The 19252-nt window shown below is 32.8% G+C and overlaps 1 protein-coding gene across 2 annotated transcripts in view; it reads right to left on the minus strand.

Annotated features, from left to right (window-relative positions):
* Positions 1 to 4112: 4112 nt before the first annotated feature.
* Positions 4113 to 19252, minus strand: part of PNPT1 (polyribonucleotide nucleotidyltransferase 1) — a 39618-nt gene continuing 24478 nt past the window's right edge. For both annotated transcript variants that reach the window (XM_051975309.1, XM_051975310.1), the window contains 13 exons: positions 18748 to 18814; positions 18577 to 18666; positions 17724 to 17777; positions 16043 to 16152; positions 14931 to 15002; positions 14771 to 14834; positions 11629 to 11712; positions 11098 to 11181; positions 9951 to 10057; positions 9812 to 9867; positions 5841 to 5919; positions 5437 to 5484; positions 4113 to 4392 (listed from right to left, as the gene is read on the minus strand). In XM_051975309.1, coding sequence (XP_051831269.1) covers positions 4234 to 4392; positions 5437 to 5484; positions 5841 to 5919; positions 9812 to 9867; positions 9951 to 10057; positions 11098 to 11181; positions 11629 to 11712; positions 14771 to 14834; positions 14931 to 15002; positions 16043 to 16152; positions 17724 to 17777; positions 18577 to 18666; positions 18748 to 18814 — 1074 coding nt within the window. In that variant the 3' untranslated portion in view covers positions 4113 to 4233. The remainder of the gene's footprint in view (positions 4393 to 5436; positions 5485 to 5840; positions 5920 to 9811; positions 9868 to 9950; positions 10058 to 11097; positions 11182 to 11628; positions 11713 to 14770; positions 14835 to 14930; positions 15003 to 16042; positions 16153 to 17723; positions 17778 to 18576; positions 18667 to 18747; positions 18815 to 19252) is intronic.

The raw sequence follows: 19252 nt of genomic DNA on the forward strand, positions 1-19252 counted from the left end.
GCTGAATTAACAAAATGACCTTATTAGCAGTAGCAGCCAGAAATTGTCTATTGAGAACCATTCTTCTGTTCCTTGATATACTATCAAACCCCATAGAATGTTTTAGTAGTACATATTTTTTGCATCGATAAAGTCACTCATAGAGCCAGCAATAAGTCTATGTAGGCTCTGCATAATTAGAGCAATACTCAGAGCAAATTATGTCTCTTCTTCAAGTAAAATCTGTTTGGTTTATGATGGATCTGTCTGTTTTCTTGTCACAAAGTTGATATTTTGTATAACAATAATAAACATGCTGAGACATGGAAAGGTATTTTACATGTAGGAAATCAGGACACGAGCAAGGAATGGAAGCACAATTGCTTGTGATTGTGGTGTGTGTGTAATTCAGAAGTGCTCTCTGGACAGCGTTCTAAAATATTCCTAATTTACAGAGCAAATAGTAAAAGCCATGAATTAAGTAAAATAAACATATAGGATATTTAATAATTTTCTTTCTCAGCTACCAAGTAATCTGCTTTTATTTAAGGTGCCTAGTTCTGAAAAGATATAAAGTGGATTGATAAGACTGATTATAGTACAAAAGAGAATAATTATAAAATAAGGATAGCAACAGGACAGGGGCTACCTAAAGGTGGAAAATATTGCTGGATTTCTGGCTTTTTAGAAAGATAAAAAGAAAAATAATAGTTAATAAAAGTATTAAGTATAAAATTTCATGTGTTGATGCTAGCTATAAACTTTGAGAAATGAGGATTCTCAAGAGTTTAGGAGAAAAAGGAAACAGTATATTATTTTTCCTTTCTTGCTACTGCCACTTTCTAATGGATGTCTTTAGATACAACGTTTATTTCTCATTTCAGCTATTTTAATTCCCTGTGCCAAAAGGACCTTTGGAAAACTTAAAATATTTTCAGTTTTAGAATTAGGAAATTTAGTAATTCTTATACTAAGATAGGCATCATTAAATAAGAGGCCAAGAAAAATAAGAATGTGCTTTTGCAAAATAAAGTATATTCTAATATAAACAGACCATAGAAAGTTTCATTTTTAGTAAATTGTTTACATTCAAGGAAAAATATAAAACATCAGTTCATAGGAGTCTAAAGGAACTTTAGCAGTCAATCTGGTTCAACCCATACCCAAAGAAATCCTCATTAAATCTGACAAATGGTCAGTCATCCACCTGTTTAAGGCTTTCAGGGTAGAGAAACCCACCTCCTCTGGAAGTAATCCTTTCCATTTTTGGACAGCGCTAATTGTTAAGAAGCTTTCCAAGACATCAAACCTAAATTCTCTTCTTTTTAACTTCCATCCATTGCTGCTGGTTATTCCCTTAAGGATAAACTTCCTCATAGGACAAGCCTTCAAATACTTGAACTAGCATGTCCCTGTTGAGTCTCCCTCCCATCCCCCAGGCTAAATATGTCAGTTACTTCAACTAATTTTTTTTTTTTTTTGTCAAGAACTTTTTAAAAGGTCCTTCCTAATTGTTCTCTTTGGGGCACCTTCCACCTTACTTAGATCCTTCTTAAGTTGTGAACTGAACTCAACACTGAGATTGAGGTCTGACAAAGGCATAGTATAGTGAAATTATGACCTGTCTCTTCCTGGAGCATATATCCCTCAAAAGTAGCCCAAGATTTGGCGGCTATATTCACATTGCTGATTCACATTGAGGTTGTAGTCTATTTAGAACCTCAGATCTTTTTCTATGCTTCCCTCATCTCATAGTTGCGAAATTTACATTTTGTACCTAAGTGCAAGACTTTTATGTTTATGCTCACTGAATTTCATGAATTCTACAAATTTGATGAACACATTTGTCTACATCACTGACAAAAATTATGATGAGCAATTGAGGCAAATATACATTACTGGGGTACTCAACTGAAGATCTCCATGTTGACACAGAACCATTAGAAATTATTCTTTGAGTCTGAAAATCCAGAACAGCAATTAAAAACTTACCTGTCTGAATTATCTTATGATCTCTACCTTTTAAATTTTCAGTAAGATTATGAGATACCCCCAAAACTTTGCTAAAATCTAGGTAAACTACTACGATAGCATTACCTTTACTGTAATTTTACATATTAATACAGATGCCCCCAAAAAATCAGTCTGGCTAGGAAAACCTTAATATCCAATGAACTATTGTGTAGTACAGAATCTTAGCTTTTTAATTGTGGGTTAAATGTTTGTAAAGCTTTTATTTTTCCTAAATTTTAATTCCTATATGCAATCTAAATTCCCTCTTAAAAATGAACATGTAAAATTTTTATATTTTAATGTTTTTCATGAAGTGGATGGTTTCACACATAATTTTGTTTGTTTCTATGTTTCTCAAATAGGTTAGAAAAAGGCTTGTCAGATTATGAAATTCTACTCAAAATATATCATCTTAGGGTGCTTTAGAACACAATTCTAAAGACTGGTGGCCACCTCTTAGTTTTCCTGTGTGTAGGACAGTACTCATATTACACAGAATGATAAAGAAAGCATTGGAAGGGACCCCCAAAGTCACTTTCAGCTCTAGAGGCTGAGGTACTTATCAGGGTCACACATAAAGTACCAGAACTGGGATCCAAACTCAAATTGTTTTTCCTCTGCTTCATTTTTCTTTCCACTGAAGATCACAGAGACTTAAAAAATAGTCTAAATATTACTTTTTGTATAAAAATATTATTTTCTGGATTTAATCTATAAAACTTTGGATTAATATAGGCTAAGGTGCTATTCTGAAATAGTTATTTCAATATACAAGTATGAACTACATTTTAGAAAAAGCAAGTTCATTTCTAAAAGCATAATTCTAGGACAGGAGTTCTGGAGTTTATGAATTTGTTTATAAAAATATTTTGATAACTATTTCAATGTAACTGATTCCTTTTGTAATCCTATGTATTTTATTTATGTATTTGAAAACCTTATTCTGAGAAGGGATCAACAGTATATCAGAATAGCAAAGAAATCTGTGATACAAAAAAGGTTAAGAATCCACGTTCATAAGGTATCCAATTTTTCAATAAAATAATCATTGCTACACTATCCCTTCCACATTGGGGAATGGGAATATATTTCCATCAATATATTGTGGTTTGGCATAAGAAGCTAAATGGGAATTTGTGAAGAGTTTTGTGAAAGCCACAAATGATATGCAAAGGCCAATAGCTGACAGAATAAATTTAGAAATTCAGAAATGCATAACATATATGTATAGTATTGTATGCTATCAACATATTTTACCTCTTAATAACAAAATAATTTAGACTTCCTTTCTGGTATGAAGAGAAAGCCAAAAAATTTTATACTGATTTTCTAGATGATAATGGCACTGCATCACTAACTCCCATGACATGGAAGGGAATATTATACTATTAAGAAAAAAACTGAGATGAAGTAAAGGTTAAGGTGATTCTCTTTTCATAAAGTTTGGCTACAATTTTTTATATTCATTTGGAACCAGCAATTGGCCTATGCAGACATGCACTGATTTGGCTCTGTGGTAATCTCCAAATAAAAAGTAGGGAGACTGATATTGATTATGAAAATAAAATAAGATTTGTCTTTTGATAGACCCATTAGAACTGTAAATGGAAATTTCTATTTTTATAATTTTTCATCATAACACTTCTGTGTAAAAGTGTTTCAAGGATTATAGATCTTGAGATGGGACTTCCGAGGCCATCTAGTCCAACCTCCTTCATTTTATAGATGAGGAAACTTACCAAGGAAGTAAAGTCTCATGCCCAAGGTTACACAAATATTGTGTCAGAAAGGGGATTTGAGCTGAGGTTCTCTGACTCTACTAACACTATACTGTTTCTCTTTGTGGCAGGACTTTCTTAATATAAAAGTGTCACTCTTCTATTTTCTTTTTGGCGAAGCAATTGGGGTTAAGTGACTATCCTAGGCTCACACCACTTGGAAGTGTCAAGTGTCAGAAGCTACATTTTAATTCTCCGACTTAAGGCTGTTGCTTTATCCACTGTGCCACCTAGATGCTCCATACTCTTCCATTTTCAAAGATAACTGTAAATAAAAAAAAAAAATGGTAAAAATAATCGGCTGCTGCTCAAATGAAATATTAACTGGGAAAGTCAAACTAGTTTTAATACAAATTATGAGGAATATATTTGTTATATGTAAATCTAAACAATAGAAGACATTGTGGAATTTTTGAAATCTTGATTAGTATATAAATAACATCTCCATTTTTTTTTCACATTATCATTGGGAAGAAGAACTGGATGATTGTGGAACAGAGTCACCCATTACAATACTGCTTCTTTCACTTAAAGATTTGATAACATTTGTAGCTGGAGCCTGAAGCACTTTTCTTGAAAGCCTCATTCTCCCATCAGCAGGGTCACGTCCAAAGTATTTCACCTGATGTGGATGAGAGAGATTTATTCTTGAGTTAAAAATCTTTTCTTCAAATCAAGAAAGTTAAATTTAAGCAGTCTTACCTAAATATGGCTTTCTAGACATAGGAACTTAGGTGTTCTATAAATGAATAATCTAATTTTCATTATCTTTTATTTCTAGATTAAAACTTTCCCTTATTCTTATCTTCTCTACTAAAGATCTAGAAAAGAAAGTTCTTAGTTGTTCCTGTCAAAAAAGTTCAACATCAGAAATAGAGATGGTTTTTATCTAGCCTTTGGCTAGATCTGGCCTGGTTTTGCTTTCCTTTTATTATATTTCCTTTATTCTCAAGGAAGGAATAACAGAAATATACTTACAGATCCCATATTTCTTTGAGTGTTGCTAGGTAAACTGTGTGGCAAGAATGTGTCTTAAAGCATTATGAAAAAACACTACAGAATTGAATTATATTCCCATGAATATGTTTTGTATTTTAAAAGTTCTTCCAAACTTTTGCTCACACCACTCCCCTTGTTAACTTTTAGATATTTGTGAAGGTTGGCTCAATTCTGCTTCATAAAACTTTTCTAGGTCATTCAAGCCTAAAAGTGTAATCTTTTTTCCCAAAATGCTTAAGACTTATTGTGCAATTAATTATATACTGCCTTATGCCATTTTTTTTCTGTTATTTCTCATGTTGTTTTACTTTTAAAGTGTTAATGTTTTTTTTCTCTCACTAGATAATAAATTTCTTGGAGGAAGAGACTGTATATCTCTGTGTACCTTGCACATAATAAGTCATTAATAAATGTTTGCTGAAATGAATTTATCTGATTTAAATACAGGTTGTTCACATAAACACAAAGAGAATACACAATATAATGTTATGTTATTATATAACATAATAGTTATATAAAGAAAAATCTGCAGGAACATTATATATGTATAATATCCTTAACAAGCATTTAAGTATATATTTTTTCTTTTTAGTTTTACTTTCCTGAAAGTAAGAGATATTATACATACAAATTGTAACTTCAGGATTAGAATGCCAATAATACATACCTGAATTTCTTGACCAACTTCTAATCCCAAGGCACTTGGATGTTTAACCTGAAAAAGAAGTCTTGGTGTTTTAAATTTTCAATTCAAAGTTGTACTGAGGTATACATGGAAATATTGTGAAAATAAAAATAGGGTTGCAATTAGGCATTCTGGTACCTGCTATACTCTCTGAGTTTGATATCTATTTTTCCTAAAAAGATACTTGGGATCATAATTATTAACATGGATATGCATAAATTATAAGTGCTGGGAATATAAGCACATTGTTTATTAGCAGCACATCTACCATATTTTATGTCTAGGGCTATTCAGACAAAGTATATGAATGATTCTTAATAACCTAGTAATGATTAAAATAAAAAGCTCCAATTTCTAGTTGCTCTCCATCCCGTCCTTTTTTTTACCTTTCTTTGATCAAGTTGGGTATTATGAAGGAGTACTGCAGTCATATTTGGATAAAGTTTTACCATTACTCCTGTGTCTCTGCAAAACACACACAAAAAAAAAACCAAACTAATTAGAATATTGCTTTTGTCTGTTAAATGAAAATGAAATTGGGGCTTTCCAAGGAATAATACTAATCTTTTTTTTTTCAGGCATTATTTTCTATTTTATTATTTTTCTTTTCTTTTCTTTTTTTTTATTATAGTTTTTTATTTACAAGATATATGCATGGGTAATTTTTCAGCATTGACAATTGCAAAACCTTTTGTTCCAACTTTTCCCCTCTTTCTCCCCACCCCTTCCCCCAGATGGCAGGTTGGTATGTTAAATATGTTGAAGTATAAATTAAATACAATATATGTATACATGTCCAAACAGTTATTTTGCTGCACAAAAAGAATTGGACTTTGAAATATTGTACAATTAGCCTGTGAAGGGAATCAAAAATGCAGGCGGACAAAAATAGAGGGATTAGGAATTCTATGTAGTGGTTCATAGTCATCTCCCAGAGTTCTTTCGCTGGGTGTAGTTGGTTCAATTCATTGCTGCTGTATTGGAACTGATTAGGTTCATCTCATTGTTGAAGAGGGCCGCGCCCATCAGAATTGATCATCATATAGTATTGTTGTTGAAGTATATAATGATCTCCTGGTCCTGCTCATTTCACTCAGTTACATTTCACTCAGTTCATGTAAGTCTCTCCAGGTCTTTCTGAAATCATCCTATTGGTCATTTCTTAAAGAACAATAAGGAATAATACTAATCTTAAAAAAAAACAACCCAAACTTTTCAGAGCATATTTTGTAAATATCTTGGGAGTATGTTTTCAGAAATTTAATTTTTATGTGAAAGTTTTAAAAAGAACTTTGGAACTTGCCATTATTCTTTTGTGAAGCAAAGGAAAGAAGGAACAGAACCCCTAGTAAAATCACATAGAATTAATGAAGACTTTCAGAAATATATATTTTTCCCCATGTATTTTTACAATAATAAGTTTTTTTTCTACAAAAACAACTGAATATAAGAAAATTATCTGACGTATAGGATTATGGAACATCATATTTGGAAAAAATCCCACTTCTTTCCCCCATTCATCATCTCACTTTAAAAAAAATGGTAAAAACAATCTCAATTCTTCATTTGTAGAATGAAGCATCATTAAAAAGATCTATCACTCTTATTTAAAATATCTTTAAGTAAATAAAATATTAAGTCTTACTTATATGTTCTCACTTTTCCAACTCTTTTAAAAAAGTGTTCTTTATATAAGTATTTAGTAATTAGTACTTGTAAACTCTCTGAGTTATTCTATCTAAACATTTACACACAAAAAGAGATAGGAAAGTAAATTCCACTATGACAAAAGGAGCTATTGACAATAAATCAAGTATTAAATTTAAATGTTCTAGATATACTAATAATGGTTGAAGATTTCACTGTCCCTTGGTTTTGGATATGAATGATAACCAAATTGAATATATAGCTGAAGAAATAAGAAATCAAAGTCTTTTGGTGTCTTCTAAATAACAAGTTTTTCAGTATTGGAACTGCCCTTTTACAACAATTAATCATTCTGATGGGCAAAGACAATACATAAAATAGTGCTAGAAAGTTGGGGGAAGGGGTAAAGTTTAAGTTTTGGATAGAAAGTAGCATATGGCAAGGAGGTGGCTTGGATGGCATTGAGGCTTGGGCCATAGCAAGTTGAGAAGATTTACCTATTAAAGCTGGAAGATAGCAGAATGAGTCCCAAGTTTTGATGGGTAAGATAACTATCAATCAATTAAAATAGATCTTTCCAAAGTTAATAATGATCTCCTGACAAATGTAATGGCCTTTTCTTAGTCCTTATTCATGTTGACCTTTCTACAGCCTCTGACACTGTCCATCACCGTCTTTGCCTTGCCATTTTACTCTTTCTGAGACTGCCTTCTCTTGTTTGACTTAACTGTCCTTTTGGGTGGTTCTTCATATAGGTTATGCAGGTTAACTGTGAACATTCCCCAAGGCTGTCCTATACCCTTCTCCTTTCCCTTCTCCTTCTATTTCTCTTCTCATCTGCTCCCATGGATTCAACTATTATCTTTATGCATATAATTTGCAGATCTACTTGTCTAATCCTAACTTCTTTACTGATCTCAAATTTCTTTTTTTTTTTAATAGCCTTTTATTTTCAAATACATAATACAGATAATTTTCAACATTCACCCTTGCAAAATCTTATGTTCCAAATTTTTCTCTTTCCTTTCCTGTAGACAGCAAACAATTCAAAATATGTTAAACATGGTATTGATCTCGGACATCTTGAATTAAGCATCTCAAAGACATCTCAAACTCAACATATATAAAGTGCACAGGTTATCTTTTCTACTTCTTCTTCTTCTTCCCTCTTCTTGACTTCTATGAAATTATTGTCCAGGGTTTCCGAAGTCATTCAAGCCCCCAAACCAGGTGCCACCCTTGACTCTCTCTCATCCCTAATATCTAATCATTTGATTCTGCCTTCATAACATGACTTCCACATACTACCTTCTTTCCATTGATATTGTCACCACCTTGGTGCAGGCCTTTACCACCTCATGTCTGAAGGTGCAGCAATCTGGCTGGTTGGTCTCCCTGACCATTAAGTCCCTCCCTACTTCAGTCTATCCTCTACTCAGCTGTCAAACAAATCTTCCTAAAGTACAGACCTGATCATGTCAACCAATTCTTACTCTCCTCACTCACCACAAACTCAAAAAATTTAATGGTTTTTCCATATTACCTCCAATATAAAATACAAATCCTGTTTGGCATTTAAAATCCTTCATAACTGGTCCCCATCCTAACCTTTTAGTGTTCTTATACTTTCCTCCAAGAACAATTGCCTCCTTGTTGCATATAACACTGTTTTCAGACTCAGGATTTTTCAGTCGATTTTACTCCATCTTGCCTTTTCTCAAGTCCTAGCTAAGTCCTACCAAAGACAAAAAAGCTTTCCCTGTCATCCTTAATGTTATTGCCTTCTTCTGTAATTATCTCCAATTTAACTTGTCTATAGCTTGTCTGTATATAGTTGTTTGCATAGGCTGTGGACTTATTAAGAGTAGAGAATTTTTTCCCTCTTTCTTTGTATCCTCAGTGCTTGACACAGTACTTGGCACATAGTCATAAATACTTGTTGACTTGACTACCAATGATGGTATTAAGTATAGTATTGAAACCGGAAGGTATGTTATTTATTGTAATTCTTTTTTTTTTTTTTTTTTAAATCTAGAGTTTTACATATGAAAAAGACTTAGAAATCAAATCATTTAACTCCCTATTTTACAAATGAGTAAACTGGCTTAGAAACAGAGTAAGCAGCCTTGTTTGATGACACACTACTATGAAACAGAGCCAAAAATATAATTCAAGGTTTCTAGATTCTCTACGCCATTTTTCTAGTACATTCTAGTCTTTCTAAGAATATTCTAATTCTTTCTACTACATGACAGCTGCCTTCATAACCAAGAATTGAAGGTTCCTAACACTTTCTCTGTTAATTTCATCAAATCTATAATATATATGGAAGCAAAGAAGAACAAATAAACAATGTATGCTAAAAAATATACAAAAGGTCTATGATTTTGTCAGCATGTGTAATTTTCACCTCAAAGGTAGATCTCAAACTGTTCTTTCACAGATAAGTCCTGGGAATTGCTTGATGAATGGACAGATTAATTGACTTGTCCAGTCACAGCTTGTAAGTACATTAAAGGAAAGATTTAGACATATTAACCCCATTGCCCCATCTATGATCTTCTGTTGCATTTGCACATATAGATACGCAATCCATGTACAAATATACACATATATGTAGTATATGTATAATAACATGGACTATAATTAATTTTAAAACATTTAAAATTTTAAAACAACCATTTTGCATAATATTACTATAATGACTTACCTAATTTCAGTTATTGTGGCAGTATAAACTGCTCCAAATTCTAACTGATGCTCTTGCTGCAAGAATAAAATAAATATCAGATTCACAAAGTAAACAAATATAAAACATATAAAATAAATAAAAAAAGATATAGTCTTACATCGTCTTTGCAGATTTCATTAATGAATTCTCTTGCTTCATTCATAGCATTAGGTGTTGGAGCAAATATTGAAAATGTTTCTTCATCCACCTGACTAATAGTTACTCCTTTCATAAAAAAATAAAAAGTTTAAGATTTCAATATAACATTGAGTTTATTATTATTATTAAATATTATTATTTAATTGTTTATGCCAGTAAGTGTCAGTCTACTAAACAGAAAGTAGCAAAAATCCAAAAAAAGTTAGGTATAGTTGGGGCTGTAGTGTAAAGTATATTATGTGAGAGAAAGGAAAGCAGGTGGGTAGTAAACTATAATTGATATTAATAATAGTCAATCAATAAGCACTTGTTAAAAGCTTATTATTTTTAAGCTTTTAATTTCATTCTTCTATGGAATGATTAAAGAACTACTTTTCTTTTCTTCTCTTCTCTTTCTCTCTTCCTTTTATCCACAAAGTGGCAAACAGTTTGGAGAAGGGACATGATCAGATTTAGTCTTAAAAGCCCTCTATTTTAGTAGCTCTTTTCCACAAATTCTTTCCATACTCATATATAGGTTAAAAGAATATCAGATAGTAAATTATGATATATTAAATATAAATAATTTTATAGATCAAAGTTTTAAGTGTATTATTTACATGTATACTGTTCTCAAATGGACTCTTATTTAAATGAACTAGTTTTAAAAACTCTATGACGGTAGGATAATTATTTTATTTGTTAACATCCCCTCTCCTCCTACAACAAAAATGTAAAACATCCGAAGGATTGTCTGCTAAAATGACATCTTTGGAACCAGTCCTGAAGTCTGTTATGAATGATCCAGCATCTATTACTTTGGGATACTTCACTATTGCAATGCAAAACATACAGCCTAGAAAACTATTTCACATGCTACTTCTCTATTCTTTAAAACAGAACAAAGATTTAAAGAATGAAATTATATTCCATAACATTTTTTTTTCCGCTAAGGCATTTGGGGTTAAGTGACTTGCCCAAGGTCACACAGGTAGGAAGTGTCTGAGTGTCTTGAGACCAAATTTGAACTCAGGTCCTCCTGATGTCGGGGGCTGATGTTCTATTCACTGCACCACCTAGCTGCCCCTATTCCTTAGCATTTGAAACATAAAACAAGTATCTCTCACCTGTTTCAGCCTGTAGTTTTTTTAAGTTATATCCACCTGGTCCAACAAACTTTGCTCTTTTTGATAAAGGCACCTGAACTGTTTCTAAAATGCAGAGAAAATACAAAATACAAATATTCCAAAAACACAAAAAACTAAAGGATATCTAGGTAATTTGGATTATATTTCAATTCATTGCAAAGATAGGTACCAAAAATCTAAACATAAAATCAGAAAAATGTTTTATTCATTGTTTAAGATAGAGGCCAGTGATATTTTCCTGAAATTACTTCTTATGGCCTATTTTAAGTTATAGAACTGGAAAAGTACTAATATACATTGGTGAAAATAGTTCTCATCCACTAAATTATGCCAAAGAACTCAATATATATTCATGTATAAATTTTTCTTAACATTCAGGGATACCTCCCAATTTCACATTACCTAAAATAAAGTATAAAATATTTTCACTTTCAAAAATTATTCACAATATTTAACATGATAATATCATTAGTAAAAAAAGATGAAATCAATATAATTTTTGTATATTACCTACAACTGGTCCATTTTCCTTTCTACTTTCTCGAGGTTTTGAAATTGTTTTGTTCATAATCTGTAAAATTTCTCTCTTTGCCACTAAAGAGGAAAAATAAAACGCTATTATTGCAAAAATGGATGCTACTTCTCACTGATACTTTGTTATGTATATCATAAAGTGCAAATTACTCAGGTCTCCTACAATTTGGTCTCTTCCATTTTCTTTAGGTAACATGATACCATACACATTAAACCTGCTATTTCTGATACAAACTGGCTGTGTGACACCAAGTCACTTAACCTCTCATGGGTCTATCAAGCAACTCTCTAAGTTGTAGAAAAGATGCTTATGCACATTGGTAGGTGAGTGTTTCCTTACATGGGAGTTCTTAATAATCAATAAAATGACAAGTTTAGTCTTCATTCTCTATTTCTTAAATTAAAACTTTTTAAAAACTAATTTTTTTTCAACTAGCAAAAAAAAGCATATTCTTTCCCTCTTTTTCATACTGAGAAAGAAAAAAACAAACAAAAAGCTCGTTAAATTTATAGTCAAGCAAATCAAATTTCTCTAAAGATCAAAAAAAATATTGAGTACTGTGTTATTAGAGATCAGATTAGAGATCTGCAAGTTTTCAGTGTTTCTAAAGTGGTCTGATTCAGAGCAAAGTATGATTGCTGGCTTTCTGATCTGAGCTCTGCAAAGTCCTAATGTGGCTTGGGATTGGAGCTACAGGTTTGTGGGCTTGCTCCATTTGGAGTTTCAGTAAACTGGTGTTGGACTCAATCACTGTCAGCCAGCTGGAAAGCCCTGCTCGTTCTGGGCAAAAGAACAGGCTTCCTTTTGGTCTGGGATTCCTGCTGTGGTTATTTTTCTACAGATTTCACAATGGCATAGAAGATAGGAATGATACTCTTCTCCACCCTTGGTGTTAGAACCATAAGACAGCTACTGAATTTCATCCTGGCTCCACTATCTCTTAATTTTTTAATATCCTCCATCACTCCAAGATGCATTTTTTGCTCTAGCTGAAGTGGTCCAGGTCATTTTTTCCCCACCCCCCACTCTACATGCCTATAAAGCTTTTTCATTTGTATTTTTTTTTCCTCTCTTACTCCTAACTTTTTCAGGCCTTCCCTTCTTGGAGGGTTTATAGACCTCCATCGTATCTATCAATCAATCACTCTACCAATCATGCACAGCCTAAAACACCTCCTCAGTTTATAGATGAGGGGGCTTACCTAAAGCAACTCTTCTTAAACTTTTCCCACTCACAACCCATTTTTGCCTGAGAATCCTGTCTCAAACATGAGCCAAGGTGTTTCTGGCAGTGTTCATATATGCAGAGTGCAAAGTATGTTGTGTGTTCAGAGCCAAAATTATAGTGAAGTTGCTCCATGCAATACAGGGAAGCCCTGCCAGTAACACCTTGGATTTTAAATTTTTGGTCGCTGTTTTCAGCAACTTTTACTGTTTCTGGCAAATTTTTCACAATCCCCACATTTTGTTACATGACTGACTCTATATGGGGTCATGACCCAGTTTAAGAGGCTTTGGTCTAAGATAGTTAAGAAGCAGAGATGAAATTAAGGGTCCCCTTTGCTCCTGATCCAGTTCTCTTTTTGCTTCACCACTTCTCAAGGTTCAAGGTCAAATAAGACAATGTGTTCTGCAAACCTCCACTCTATCTACCGTCAAGTTATTTTGTATTCACTTATCAGCATCTGTTCTGTGACTCTCCCCCTGGAACAGAAGCTCTCTGAGTACAGGCTGCTGTTTTTGTCTTTGTTTTCCCCAAAACCAGAACAGTCTCTGCTCAGAGTAATTGCTTTATGATTGTGAATTCATGAACTATTATCTGACGGAATCATCACAGGAAATGAAGTATTCCCTTAGCTTATTTCTAACCCTAATAACACTACTGCTCATATTGCAATTTAAAGTTGGCACAACATTATTTTGTCTGATTCTTTCAATAACCCTAGGAAATGGGTCCAGTTATTATTCCTATTTTACCAATAAGGCTTGTCTAGGGAAACACAGGTGTGAGTATCAAATCTTTCTGACTCCAGTCTGCTGAAAAGTGTTGCAGTGGGCTTTGGACAGGTTGTATTGACTGCCAGTTTTATGAAGGATATCTATGCTTTGGTTAGTATCTGACAAATAAATTTCATTCTCATAACTAAAAGACTGTGGAGGGCTGGAACTCTGGAGAAGTATACTTGAAACAAAGTGTTAACTCAGTAGAATTGATGAGATCATGGTTCTCTAGTTCACACATATTCAATATGCTGTAATGATGTAATTGTACTGAAGTGTATAAGGGTTGAGAAAGCTTGGAAATGAGATCCATCTTTGACCAGTCTCATGTTGGCTCTCCTGCCTTCATCAATTCCACATTAGGACCAAGTTCTCGGACTGATCCCGAGGTCCTCCAGAAAGCTATGCTGAACATTAGAAAAAACTACTGGGAAAAAATGACATACAGATAGCTCTCACTCTCCCTAAGTGGACTGTTCCCTCAGAACTCTACAGAAAGCAAATGTAATGTGAATTTGTCTGTGGATGTGAGGATGGAGGGAGGCCAGGAGACCATATCCTGCAGAGGGAGGGGGCTAACACACCTCAAAGACATGTGGGGGGAGGCAGGGCCAGCCACATGGAGATGGGCAACATGTGGTTCCAAGCCAGACTTGGGGAAGAGGACAAAAATCTTCTCTCTCAGGACTGGAGGGCTCAAGCCAAGTGCGAATTTTGGCAATGGCAGTGGTCTTTGTGGGCCTGTTCTGTTTTAATCCAGAAGCTTTATTTATTCATTTATTTATTTTTGGTGGGGGAGGGGGAGAGGGAGGAGTGGGATTAGGGGGTTGCAGAGCATAAAGAGAGAGCACCAAACTATATAGTAAAATTAACAGTTTTTTTTTTTTCTGAATGTGAATAACTTTCAGAATTCTTTAGGTAAAATTGAATTTGTATAGTGTGAATTTACATAAGGCAAGAATTGTTTCTAACTCAAAGATTATTTAAAATGAAAATTAAATAAATGTGAGTAAGAATTCCTCTAAGAATTTACTTATTAAACCATAATAAATTCTCTATTAGTTAAATCAAAACTGAAGAACAGTTATATAAAAAGAGTTATGTATACCACATTACCTGTAGCTTGTTGAATTGCCTCCATTATAATTTTTATTGGTATTCCTGGTAATTTGATATCAGCCTGACATAAAGAAGCCAGAAAATTTATATACATATTGAATCAAATGACATCTATTACTGTTCTACAATGTCTACAAAATTAATTTTAAAAAATTACCTGTAATGCAGTGATTCCCTTATTTGTTCCAGCCATTTTGAAATCCATGTCACCATGATAATCTTCAATTCCCTTAAAAATTTTTTAAAAAGTTACATTTTGATACAAAATCATAATGTATTCACATAAGTTTCAAAGAACAGTTTCAACTGTATCCTCTGAGAATATGGCTCCTTTCCCTTTCCCTTATTAGCTATTGTGTCCAATGCCTTAAGCATTGCTGTGAAACATAGATTTTTATATAAAAACCATTTAGGGGCAGCTAGGTGGTACAGTGGATAAAGCACCATCCCTGAAGCAGGGAGGACTTGTGTTCAAATCTGATCTTAGACACTTAACATTTTCTAGTTGTGTGGCCTGGGGTAAGTCACTTAATCCCAATTGCCTCAGCAAAACAAAACAAAACACGGAAAAAAAACAAAAACAAAACCCAAAACATACTTTTACTCTAAAAATCACATTTTCCTCTCGAATTTGTAATTTATGCTATAAAATTTTATTATTATTATCTTTCTTCTATTTTTATTTATTTATTTTTTAAATAACTTTTTATTGACAGAACCCATGCCAGGGTAATTTTTTACAACATTATCCCTTGCACTCACTTCTGTTCCAGTTTGTCCCCTCCCTTCCTCCACCCCTTCCCCCAGATGGCAAGAAGTCCTTTACATGTTAAATAGGTTACAGTATATCCTAGACACAATATATGTGTGCAGAACCGAACAGTTCTCTTGTTGCACAGGAAGAACTGCATTCAGAAGGTATAAATAACCCGGGAAGAAAAACAAAAATGCAAGCAGTTTATATTCATTTCCCAGTGTTCTTTCTTTGGGTGTAGCTGTCCATTCTTGATCAATTGAAACTGAATTAAATCTCTTTATCGAAGAGATCCACTTCCATCAGAATATATTCTCATACAGTATCGTTGTTGAGGTATATAATGATCTCCTGGTTCTGCTCATTTCACTTATATGCTATAAAATTTTAATATAAAATTTAAAACTTTAGTAAGTCTACTAAAAAGTACTTCTGTACTTTCCTAAATACATTCTGGATATTGTAAAGAATTTCATCAATAATACCAAATATTTTAAAAAGCTTTATATACTTGCCAGGATATCTGTCAACAAACGATAATCTTCAATTTCACATTCTTTTTCAGAATTGTTTTTGACAATCAGTCCTATTGCCACACCAGCAATAGGAGATGAAATTGGAACTCCTATAATTAAAAAGGGAATTCATGAATATGTATGTGTATCTATAAACACAGTGATTACATGAAAACACAGAATTAGAGGAAACAAGGTTTCAGAGGAATAGTTAGTACACATGTGGGATTAGAATGGGACTGGGTGGATCTGTGATTTCATCAAGGAAGCTTCTTCTACTAATGCAGATAAGCAATTCAAGGATTAGGAGTTTGCACTTGAGAGGTTAAGGACCTAGCTTGGTAGTTACTAGAGGCACACATGCCTTTCTGATTACAAGGCCATTACACCTCTTTGTTTTTTCCCCTTCATAATATTAATGAACTTTTTTAAACCAGGGATTCTTAACTTGGAGAACGTGAAATTTCCTCTCCTATTATGATAACTTTAATAGAAATAAGTTTCCTTTAAAATGTCATTTATTTTATTTTAAGTTTAAAAACAGAATTCTGAGAGGATCAAAGGCTTTAATAACTGATCAAAAGGATTCATGGAACAAGAAGGTTAAGAATTCCTGTTTTTAAACTGCCCAGGAAAATAAGGGAAATAAATAGTGATATATGCTTATATTATACACTATCTAGGAAAATATATATGATTACAATGATTTTTATTCTTCTTTCACATACGGATATTATTGTTAATGTGAGTAGGCTTTTTTGTTGTTCAATCTATTTCAGTTATAGTTTATTCAAATTCATGGAAACACACATAAATCTAAGAAATACATATACACACATATCAAAAGGCAGAGAAAGATAGAAACACACACATACAGTGACAGAGAGACAGAGAGAAATACATATATATTATATCCCTGTATATGTGTATATATACATATACAAATGTGTATATATTTCTAAGTATAGATACAAAAATACACAATAAGAAAATGAGTCAGGAAAGATCCGAATTAAATTCCACCTCAATCATTCAAATACTATAATGTTACAGAGGAATAGTCTATTTGCAGAGAAAGTTTCCTTACCAGAAATTATCTACAATGATGAAATCACAAGTACAGAGAAAAATATGTTAAAGTTATCAATAAATATTTATTAAGTCCCGACTATGCACTGTGCTAGGAAATATTGATGCAAATACAAAAAAACCCTAGTCCTTATTCTCAAAAAGCTTACATCAGGGGTCCTTAAACTAAGGCCTGCAGGCCAGATGCAGCAGCTAAGGACAATTATCCCCCTTACCCAGGACTATGAAGTTTATTTAAAGGCCCACAAAACAAAGTTTTTGTTTTTACTATCGTCCAGCCCTCCAACAGTCTGAGGGACAGTGAACAGGCCCACTATTTAAAAAGTTTGAGGACCCCTGCTTATATTCTAGAAAAGACAAAATGCACATTTTCTCTCTTGCTCTCTCTTTCCTGAATTTGGAGTTAACTATTCATGTGCATTAAAAATAACAGGCACACATTTAAATATGATTGGATGATTTACTGCAAAATTATTCAAAACTGAGGACATTATAGTCCAATTTAAAAAAAAAAAAACCTTCTATTATTTTTTCATGCCCTTTAAGTGACTACAGAATTCCAGACACTATATTAGAATCACAATTTTTTTACCTGCATCCATTAATGCTAAGCTTCCACCACATGCAGACGCCATAGAAGAAGAACCTACATAAAGAAAAATTTAAGCTTAAGATTTATAAAAACAGAATGTTCATTTTAATTTAAAAATTTGTCACAAGATTTCTCAAAGATTTTTTGAAATTTTGAAACAAATCAAATACATCCCTTACCCTCCTGCCAAAGTTGATTTTTCTAGCTTTTAAGTATAACAAGAATTAAAACTATTTCAGAATCATCAGGAAAGTATGAAGCCTTTACCTATGCCCAGGGTCTACTTAGAAATTAGAAACATTTTTGAGGCTTTATTATCTCCAAAGCAGTAAAAACTCCTGCTAATTCTGGCTCATCTACCATATCACATAACTTAAATATGGAAAAAATTCATGCTGATTGATTACAATAGGAACACTTTAAAGGGCAGTTTTTCTATTTCTCTAGGCAATTACTTAGCCAGCAGAGAAGAATTACAATAAACTCATTTACCTTACCAGTGGAATAGAAACATTACTCTACTAGGCAGAATAGGAGATTTTTTAAAAAATATATTTTATTTTATTTTATAATAACTTTATATTGACAGAATCCATGCCAGGGTAATTTTTTTACAACATTATCCCTTGCACTCGCTTCTGTTCCGATTTTTCTCCTCCCTCCCTCCACCCCCTCCCCTAGATGGCAAGCAGTCCTATATATGTTAGATATGTTGCAGTATATCCTAGATATAATATATGTTTGCAGAACCGAACAGTTCTCTTATTGCACAAGGAGAATTGGATTCAGAACAGAATAGGAGATTTGAAAAGGTAGATTCTAAGAGATAAAAATAAAAGGAAGATCAGAATACCATTTGACTCCAGAACTTCAGATGTCACTCTTATAGTGAAAGGAAAATCCTTGGGAATAATAGGATATAAAGATTTTTCAGCAAGTGCACCTAAAATATAGAACATAAAACATTAAGAATAAAGCATTCTTAAGATATTTTTGGAATAACATAATAATATACTTTTCTTACCATGTCCAAGTTCTCTTCTATTCACACCAGTGACTTTGCCAGTTTCATTAGTTGCATAAGGAGGAAACTTAAAAAAAAAGAAAACAAACTCATAAAACTGAGATATACCTATATGACATAATTTAATGCCCATATACTTTTCACTTTAATAATGAAAGCTTTGAATGAAACAGTATGAAATAAAAACCATGATGCAATTCGCAAGTACTGAGTATCTAAGGTTTTTTTGTTACTAGTCTACTAAATAATAATCTAGTATTTAAGTGTCTCATAGGATGAGCTTATAGTAAAGGTGAAAATGTTTTATTAATCCAGATATTTTAATATTCAGATGTCCCAATTCTTCAATGTAGGAACTGATCTTCCCACCTAAAGCAATGTTTGAGGAAGAATGTATCTGTTATTTAGATTTCCAAATTTTGTTTCTGAAGCAAAATAGGCAGTTTTAGGTTATTTTGCAATCTTTCTGTTTATATTTCTGACATATGTAATGATTTTAGTATTA

This window comes from Antechinus flavipes, chromosome 2 (assembly GCF_016432865.1).
Source record: "Antechinus flavipes isolate AdamAnt ecotype Samford, QLD, Australia chromosome 2, AdamAnt_v2, whole genome shotgun sequence".
In the NCBI taxonomy this organism is placed as follows: Eukaryota; Metazoa; Chordata; class Mammalia; order Dasyuromorphia; family Dasyuridae; genus Antechinus; species Antechinus flavipes.